The sequence below is a fragment of the Clupea harengus genome, chromosome 22, assembly GCF_900700415.2.
Source record: "Clupea harengus chromosome 22, Ch_v2.0.2, whole genome shotgun sequence".
NCBI lineage: Eukaryota > Metazoa > Chordata > Actinopteri > Clupeiformes > Clupeidae > Clupea > Clupea harengus.
Genome location: NC_045173.1, coordinates 957,595 through 967,921, shown reverse-complemented (window position 1 = coordinate 967,921; position 10,327 = coordinate 957,595). Strand labels below are relative to the sequence as shown.

Genomic DNA, 10,327 nt, shown 5'->3' with positions numbered 1-10,327 from the left:
TCGGCCACCAAACTGGACAGGAACAGACTACTACTGCAGAAATTATTAAAGGTGCCGACCTGCCCACCATCCAGGACCTGTCCACCTCCAGAGCCAGGCAACGGGCAGGGACCATCACTGCAGACCCCTCACACCCTGGACATAACCTGTTCCAACTCTCCCCTCTTGTACGCGCTACAGATCTCTGTACACCAAAACCACCAGACACAGGAACAGTTTCTTCCCCCTTTCCGTCACTAATGAACAGTTGACTACAAATTATTATATTATATTATAGTTTTATTTTATTCTAAACTGTTGTACATTGAGGAGCCACTAAACCCGGAGTCAAATTCCTTGTATGTGTAAACTTACTTGGCCAATAAACACGATTCTGATTCTGATTCTGATTCTGATTCCGATCAAGAGGCCGGACAAGAGTCAGTCTCTGACGGGCTTTTATTTGTTGGCGAGAGCTAAAAGAGACAAAAGGATGCAGGTCAGATGCCGAGCTGGCCCTCTCTCTGTTGGACTGGTCAGCAATAACGTATTAGCTGTCTAGTGTTGCAATTGCTTGATGTTTGGCTGTGTTAGGAAAGTCCTCATGGAGATTTGTAGTATTTCCAGATGCTCAAAGTCATCAACCTCAGTCCCGTCTCAGGCTAGCATCCAAATAAATTAATCTCACGCCAAAACGCTTGATCAGTCTTTGTCAATCTCGCGCCAAATAAGCCTTGGAAGTTTGCACCCTTAAAAACCTAACTCACCTAGCTTGTATGAATTAATTAACTTTAAAGAGCACCAACACAAATGTTAAAAATTGCATGATGTTGTTTGTTTAGATGCAAGCACACACCTTACAAGAGGTTTTGGATATATCCTAAAATATTTCTGATGAAGTTGACAAGATAGCTATTTGTAACTGGAAATGAACTTGGATTGTAGTCGATAATGCAGCAAGTCTGCAGACTGCCACAGGTATCCCAGATGTCTTGTGCATTTACATTTACATTTAGTCATTTAGCAGACGCTTTTATCCAAAGCGACTTACATATGTGCGACTTACAATGTATACACATTTTACATTTACACTGATGGCACACTGCACATCAGGAGCAATTAGGGGTTCAGTGTCTTGCTCAAGGACACTTTGACAGGGAATCGAACTAGCAACCTCTGATTACTAAACGACTGCTCTACCTCCTGTACCACTGTCGCCCTTGTGCTTTAAAGTTGTGCTCCTCAGTGGTGTTGCACTTGCAGAAGCTCTGACATGGCACTATGGAATGTGTGCAGATTGAATCTTGAATGAAGTTTTCCATGAAGAAAATAAAAAAAGCAGCATCTTTGGAAAGACCTTCAAACTACCGTATTTTTCAGGCTATAAACCCCACCATATATAAACCGCATTACAAACCTGTGTATTGACTGCCCCCGTGTATTAACGGCAGTTTATTAAATGGAACATCATCCTGTCACATGAAACTAAATGCCATGTAGTTGTGGTGGAAGCACTACTAGCCATTTCAAAGTTGTATGGAATGGGCATTTCAAGCAAAGATGCTACACCCTCTACTCGCATTTACACATACACACACACACACACACACACTCTACTCGCATTTACACACACACACACAGGCAATCTCATTCCCAATCACAGTGAAAACCATGCATTTATTTTGCATTTATTTAGTGTTATGGTGTTGGGAAAGGATGCTAAATGTTTCAGTCGAATCGTTAATAGATCCCTTGGCAACCACTGAATTGACGTGTTTGAGAACGGCAAGGGGGAGAGGGGACTTCACCCCTTGATTCACTGCATTGGTATCAGAGTAAGCCCCCTTGATTCACTACATTGGTATCAGAGTAAGCCCCGTTGATTCACTGCATTGGTATCAGAGTAAGCCCTTCCTCCACTATGTCCCATTATTTCTCTCAGGATTGTTAAATGGCTTCACTCTGAACCCAAGACTGTTTGGTGAGCTGATTTTGAGAAATGTACTTTGCTTCAGGTTATGCAGCAAACTGTGTCACTTGGTTGCCTTGTTGCTATGCTAGCTAGCTAGCTAGCTAAAGGAAGCTTTTAACTAACTTTAAACAGTTTAAAAAGCTCCATAGCATCCTGTTAAATAGGTAAGGTGGGAATACACACACCCATGTCTTTATCGTTATGGAAGACTGAGTGTGAATGACATTTATTTCAATCCCCTGTTGTTATTAATGGGATTCGTATGTGAAAGAGGGAGAGAGACCCATTCTACCTGGCAGAGTTACTGTGTGCGTTACTAACTTCCAGGCGGAAAACATGCATTCCTGTGTGTAGACCGCACCCGAGTATTAGCCGCAGGGCTGCAGAAATGTAACAAAATCAATGTATAAATCGTGGTTAATAGGAAATTAGGTAATAGTACTGACATATAGTGATGTGCAAACCAGATAATAATCTAACGTAACCAGTTACATCAGTGTTTAACTGGTTTTAATTCTATTAAATGTTTTTTTTTATTCTATTAAATGTTTTTTTGATTCTATTAATGTGTTTGTATTAATATTTAGGATTTTCTGAACATATTCCACCCCACTTTTATCAAGACCCAATCCTCTGTTTAATCAGTAGAGTGTGGTGTGTGTCACAATCACTTCCCATTGAACATGATACATTTCCGTCTGTTTGATAGGCTATCTTTAAAGTATATTGGCACAGTCAATGACGAGACTAATGACTAATAATCATATTTCTTAATATTTAGGTTGTCTTGAACATACTCCACCCCAGTTTTATTAAGAAACAAACCTTTGTTTAATCAGTAAAGTTTGACACGTGTCGCAATGTCTTCCCATTGAACATAATGTATTTTCACCGGTTTGATAGGCTATGTTTAAAGTATAGTGGCACAGTGAATGATGAGATTCCTCACTAATAAACACATTTTCATTCATATTTAGGATGTTCTGAACATATCTATTATTAAGACACAGTCCTTTGTTAGTATAGTGAGGTGTGTGTTACAGTGTTTTCCTATTGAACATAATGAACATTATGAATGTTCCCTGTTTTAAAACAACACAATTATACGTTTGTGAGATGAGATAGAGCTATGTTAGTCCATTTGTGTTTTGTTATCATGGTTATGCAATTAATATATCTGATATTTCTTCAGCACTAAAACTGATAGACGACTTTTGTTTTGGTATGTTTTTGTCTAAATGTTGCCGGAAATTGAGCTTACTTACTTGCTAACTCACAGAAAGCTGCTGTTGAAAGCCGTGGCGGTGACGACTCCCATCTCTCAGTTTTAACCGAGGTTGTCCGAAGATATTTTTTAACTATATATTTTTGTTAATAATAATGGACCACGAAAATGCATTTAATCAATGGAAGAAGCGTTGTTTCAGCAAAGTTGACATTAGCAAGAAAGGGAGCATTGACGACGACATTTATCATATTGTTTCCCTTATAAACGTCTCCTCTAACTACTTCACCACAAGCTCTTGTTCAGGGAGAATTATTCTAGTTGAAGGGGTAAGGAATATTTCATATTTTGCAGCGAAACAAAATTATCGCAGTTTACTGCTAACTGATAGTCATTTTCTTTGCAAAGCTTTCAGAGAGCTCCAAAGTACAGAAGCAGAATATCTCTTGGTTGTTTGTATCGCACCAGAAATGTAAAGAGGAGGACGTGGTGAGTGAAAAGAAAAAAGAAGTTTAAATTGATCATATTGATAATATTGCTGGTTCACTCAAGAAGAGTCTTGTGCGTCACAGGTTTTGGCGTTACAGAAAGCAAGTGGAAGTGCTGTATTGAAGTTTGAGCCATTCGTGCTTCATGTGCAGTGCAAGGATATAGGAAGTGCTAGACTCCTGGTAGGTTTGCCTTGTGCACCTCAACATAACTACCTGTGTCAGGTGCTTTACCTTTTCCAATATTGTATGCAGACCAAACAATGCATGAGAAACGCTGAAATCCTGCATGGAAGGCACAGTAGTTGGAAACACCAGGCTAATAGGTTACAGTATTATTGACAGAAGTATTTAGTCCATTTCTATGTACTTTTTGAATGTGAAAATGTAATACCATCTGCCTGGGTTGGAACTTCTGATTGTTTTGTGTACACTTGTGTATTGTTTTGTGTACACTTGTGTATTGTTTTGTGTGCACTTGTGGATTGTTTTGTGTACACTTGTGTATTGTTTTGTGCGCACTTCTGTATTGTTTTGTGCACACTTGTGTATTGTTTTGTGCACACTTGTGTATTGTTTTGTGTGCACTTGGTGAATTGTCTTTGTGGCACCTTGTGTATTGTTATTGGTGTGGCACTTGTGTATTGTTTTGTGCACACTTGTGTATTGTTTTGTGTACACTTGTGTATTGTTTTGTGCACACTTGTGTATTGTTTTGCAGCACTCTGTGGCAGTAAGCTCTGGCTTCAGAAACTCAGGTGTGTCGATCGGCAAGAGAGGCAAAATCATAATGGTACGAAATTATATTGATGTGTGTAAGCCTGTTACTTTCAGCTATTGGTAATATTTTGATTTGTGTTGGATAATTTGGAATTCCAGTCATTCAATTTAATTTGATTTCATTTAAATTGCGCCAAAACAATAAAATTGTCTCCATAAAAAGACACAACAAAGCTCCAATAGGTAGAAACCCTCTGGGTGCCTGGTCTGTGTATTTTTTGTGGTGTAGAATTACTGCTCTTTATTATCTCTCTGTTTGATGACATCTTATTAGCATGTATATCTGTTTCCTGTCAGTCGTTGAATCCATGATTCCGTTAATTGTGTCTGTGATTGAATGAATGAAACCGTTCTGTTGCGGTGAGTTGCAGTTAGAGGGCGGTGACATGCTGTGAAATGAAAAAGGCTCAGGCACAAGTAGCTGTTTCTACTGTACTCTCTAACGTAGGTCCATCTGCCCCTGAGGAAGTACTATGCTGTCAAATCAAAAAGATGAGTGGTCACTCTTACACTATGCAGAGATTAGATTATATGAGACTGCCAGAGGATTCAAACAAATATGGGGAACATTTCAAAGTAGCAAAATCCAGTGTGCCTTGCTCCAAACAATCATGAAACTCCCACATTTCTCATCAGACACCTGAACTAGGCATCAGTCCACCCTTTAAAGCACCTAAGGCTTTGTGCATGGTATGAAATGACCAAATTAATTTTCCCTATTAATGAGGTTCAAGCCCTGCTTTGTTTCTGTCATAGTCAGTGTTGTCTGTCTATGAAATAAGGGCCTTATGTTTACCCATTTGTTAGGTGTTCCCACAGTAAACCTTTCTGAAATGTGTTGATCTTTCATGTTCAAAGGCTGTTCGCAGTACCCACTGTCTTGAAGTTCCACTCGGCCACAAGGGGGAGATCCTAGTGAATGAGAACTACATCCACTTTTTAGTGCAGATTGCAAATCAGAAAATGGCAGAAAACCTCAACCGAATAAAAAGGTGCTTTTCTTTCTGTCATCTTATCTATAATGTGGTGTTTTTCTCTCAAACGTGCTGTCAGATCATTGAAAGGGATACACATTTGTCTCTCATCCATAGGTTCTACGATGGCCTACAGGCTGCTCTTCAAGCAGACGAATCTCCATGCGTGGCAAAAGACAAACACCAAAATAAGAAACGTTGTTTGGAATCGGCAGCAGAGAAAGACAAAAGACTCAGTTATGGAAGAAAGCCAAATTCCCCCAAACAAGTTAAATGATTCAGAAGATTACCTAGAGACTGGTTTGATGATATTTTCATAAATTCTTACACTATATACTTTACAGTACACTACTGAAACGCTGGTCCCGTCAGCTCTTGGAACATTGCCCATTTTGTTCTCCCAGAACTGCAACTAATGGGCTGGAAATTCCTAAATGGTACAAAATCTCTTCTACTTCTGAGGGAAACGAGAATTGATGATTTTCAGATCCCTCAGGCACTTAATGAAATCTTCTGGTATGGCACATATACACTGTATACCCGTCAGATTTCAGGTCACATGAATTTAGGTCATTTGAATAATTACATTCCCAAGAGTTTTAACAAAAAGGTGTTAAGTCTGTACATTTCTATAGATGAACGCTAAATAAAAAAATATTACAATTCTACATATATATAAGCAGGGTAGGTGGAGTTACCCAGAGGTATTACCCCCTAATATGTTCAAACCGTTTGACCAAGTAAGATAAACATCTCTCATATATCAATACCTATTCAGAAGCCTGTAATTGCAGATGGTGAAGTATGATGTAGCATTGTGTCATCAGAGAGAATAAAGCCACACGTGGTTTCATTGGCTAACCCATTGTACTGTGGCAAACACATGTACTTGTCAGCATCACCTCACATTAATCATTTTTTGTCTGTTTTTGTTAGATTTTAGGTTTGCCATTTTTGAAAATGTACCTTCCCTGTTCAAATGTCACAGAGGAAACGGTCTGGCCATGAAGTACCTACAGAATGTACTGCCAAAACGCTGTTTCTTAGACATACCAGGAAACACTGTTGAGTGTGTGGCTTTGAGAGTTCAGGGAGTTAGGAATCCTATGGGTTTTAGAGGAAAAGCTTGTTTGTTAAGTCTTCAGATTGGTTCTAGTCTTGCCTCAATGAAATAAATAAGTTCTCTCCAGGCTGAATCCTCGTCTCATGGAACCAAAGTAATCTCTGCTCCTGCAAGAAAATATGAAAACATTTGTGTTCTCCATAATTGAGTCACCTAACTTGGCCCAGTCAAAGGCTCTCACCCTGCAGACAAGGTGAATTCATCTCAATTGTACAATTCTTCATCATTGTTGTCTATACTGCAACCTGTCTAGATGTGTGGTCTCAAATATACCCAGGAAGATGTGACAACTGTGGTTTTCATTTAAATCAAATCTTTATTTTCAATTCAATTTGTTTAATATTCTTTCACTTCAATACAATCCAGAATTTCCATAAAGCTGTATCAAATGTGTTACTATCCTTGCCCGTCAGTTACCCAGACTGTTGTTTTCACTTTTCTAACAGTGACATTTCCAATTCTGGAGAAAATTGAATTTTAGGTGTTGAACCTTGAAGGTTAATGAGTAGTCAGTCTTTCTTGGAATCAGTCTTATGTAAATATCCTCCCTTTTGCTGGAAATATGAAAAGCATTTTTGTCTTTGAATAATTAACTTGTTAAAAGGTTAGATTTCTCTGCATATTTTGTATGAACAATTTTCATAGCGTTGTTTGCTCATATTTAGAAAAGGTGCCAGTATTACTAGATAGAAATGAAAATGATGTGTCCTTCAATGAGTGCAATTGTAAGGCTGCTGTCAGACACTCATGTATTGCACTCATGTACACCTCTGGATCTCCTTACACTGGAATTATGCATCAAAGGGGGCTATGGTAGAGTGCCATGTTTAAAGATGGGGCCAGATAAAAAGAATAATTCATTTTCACTTGCCCTTCAAAGCCTTTTCATATCTGTAAGGAAAGAGACAGGAACTTATGAAAATCCATCATATTTATGCAGGACTTTAAACAGTCTCTCAGTAGTTAAACGATGTGTTTCATTTCTGGTTGTATAACTGTTGGTGTGTATGGTTTAAATCTTAAGAGCATGTAAATATATGCATGTCTTTTGTTTACATGTGGTCTCTACATTTCAGTTAATATACCTCGATATGTGCTACTATTTCTCTCTGATCTCTAAATTACAGTGAAGTACGGTTACATTGTAATATTTGAAGCTGCAATATTGTAATATTAATCTTTGACTAAGTAACTATCATAAATAATAGGAGAATAAATACTAAATTAAATTGTGTGAAAGGCATTCGTTTCCATGTAAATACTGTGCTCCAGGTGCAACATAATAGCTGATATTTATATCTATGACTATATACCTCCCAAAACACTTTACGTAGGTCAAGGAAGAAAGCCTTTGAAAGTAAATGCCAGCTTTCTGTCTGTTATAAAATGACAAGGTTTGAGAGTAATACGATGTTGTTTGAAGTCGTTAAGCAGATCTTAAGTATTCCAGTCATGTGTGATCTACATCCTCTGGTGATGTGTCCTACTGCCATCAATTGTTTTAAGCAAATGATTATAAAGTCTTGTTTTCTTTTTTTCTATCCTGTTCACAGAATCAGATTCTGGAGCTTTTCAAGTCGGGGTCGCAGGCACGCAATTGGCGGAAATGTTCTAAAAACACGTTAAGTGATGGGCTATTTTAAGCCTGGCCAACAGTCAAACAAACAAAAATAATGGAGTTTACTTCCAGGTTAGTCACAAATGTCACTTTGTTGGAACAACAGCCCCAGACTACATGCGCAGTAACAGGAAGAGGATGTGAGTGAAATGAGATGATGCATGACAGATGCATGACAAGACATCAAAATGTTTGTAACCTCACATTTCGCTGTTTTTAATAATTTTCATAAGGAAATTATGTATTCTTGTCCAAAATTGAAGTAATTATGCCAGGAGCTCAGGCAAAAGGATTTGGTAGATGAAGTATCGGAAATTTAACATAATGTAACAATATTGTTTTCTACATCCTTATGAATAGGGGGAATATAGCTGAATGATAGGGTTGACATAGGCTGGTGATTGTGGTTGTCCTAAAGGAGAGAGTGAGAGATCTAGCAGCTCAGTGGCAGAGCGGTTACATGTGTTCTCTTGAGCTGATCAAAGACCAGATACACGGCCACAATCACCAATGGTCTCACTAAACATGCAGGCAGGCCTGCATTACAATAGTCTCACAAAACGTGCAGGCAGGCCCACTAAAACTGCATTACAATAGTCTAGAAATAACCAGATCCTGCACAAGGAGTTGTGTAACACATTGTGTGAAATAGAGTGTGATCTTCCTAACATTAAAGAGGGTGAACCGACAAGATCTCGAGACAGAAGCTACATGCTCTGAGAACTGTTTGGGAATACCAGGAGGAGCTCCGTTTGTGAAAGTTTGAGCTAAAGGTGATGATCCCTCATCCCAACTGAACAAACTCTAACCAGTATTGTGGAGTCATCAGGGGGGGGGGACCAGTGCAGCTGAGTGTCATCCGTATAGCAGTGGCAGAATAACCCACGGGAGCACATGGTTTAACGTAAGGAAGGGGTGTTCATAGAACATTGGAGGGGGTCCAAGTGACAACCTTTGAGGTACATCAGTGGAGAGAGGGGTAGTGAGACAAATCAGATCGTCTAAGGAGTAACATGGGGCTGTTTGAATGCTGAAGGAGACGTTTCCTGAGCTGAGTGAAGCACTTACTTCATGCATGAGGGGTCAAATTGTAGGTAAGATAGACTGGAGGGATAATGCCGTTGACGATGTTGAGAGAGGAGAATGAATGCAACAATGCTTCAATGTCCAGAGGCAAAACACCCTCTCACACGTGTAGGAGGACTGCAGAGTTGAGCACTAATGGCTGTAAACTTTTACAGTACAAAATGTTGCAAAGTCATCAGCCTTTTTTGGCAGCTGTGACTGTAGAAGAACAGGCAGATGACAGAGACTGATGGTTAGATCAAGATCATTGGCATCTCTGGATTTACGCCATTTTCTATCAGACATACTTCATGAATATTTTCAGTAAACCAAGGGTGACGGGGATCGAGCAGGTCTTGTGGATAGTGGGCATACAGTATCCAGACAAGAGCTCAGTGTGGAAAAAAAGAGTGCCCGTAGCATCATTAACCTCAAGTGACAACAATGAGGCATGAGTAGGGCGAGGAGAGACCAAAGAGAACTCATTGCTTAAGAGAGACCACTGAAGTTATGAGAAGGGCGAGGAGAGACCAAAGAGAACACTTTGCTTAAGAGAGACCACTGAAGTTATGAGAAGGGCGAGGAGAGACCAAAGAGAACACTTTGCTTAAGAGAGACCACTGAAGTTATGAGTAGGGCGAGGAGAGACCAAAGAGAACTCATTGCTTAAGAGAGACCACTGAAGTTATGAGTAGGGCGAGGAGAGACCAAAGAGAACACTTTGCTTAAGAGAGACCACTGAAGTTATGAGAAGGGCGAGGAGAGACCAAAGAGAACACTTTGCTTAAGAGACCACTGAAGTTATGAGAAGGGTGAGGAGAGACCAAAGAGAACACTTTGCTTAAGAGACCACTGAAGTTATGAGAAGGGTGAGGAGAGACCAAAGAGAACACTTTGCTTAAGAGAGACCACTGAAGTTATGAGAAGGGCGAGGAGAGACCATGGAGAACTCATTGCTTAAGAGACCACTGAAGTTATGAGAAGGGTGAGGAGAGACCAAAGAGAACTCATTGCTTAAGAGACCACTGAAGTTATGAGAAGGGTGAGGAGAGACCAAAGAGAACTCATTGCTTAAGAGAGACCACTGAAGTTATGAGAAGGGC

General features: G+C 39.6%; 1 protein-coding gene across 1 annotated transcript; it reads left to right on the top strand.

Moving 5' to 3' along the window:
* Positions 1 to 3,184: 3,184 nt before the first annotated feature.
* tyw3 (tRNA-yW synthesizing protein 3 homolog (S. cerevisiae)) lies at positions 3,185 to 6,283 on the top strand. Its single transcript, XM_012820266.3, has 6 exons — positions 3,185 to 3,505; positions 3,585 to 3,665; positions 3,749 to 3,847; positions 4,386 to 4,457; positions 5,303 to 5,436; positions 5,536 to 6,283. The coding sequence occupies exons 1-6, from the start codon at positions 3,332 to 3,334 to the stop codon at positions 5,693 to 5,695; spliced, it is 720 nt and encodes a 239-aa protein (XP_012675720.2). The 5' UTR covers positions 3,185 to 3,331; the 3' UTR covers positions 5,696 to 6,283.
* The last annotated feature ends 4,044 nt before the right edge of the window (positions 6,284 to 10,327 follow it).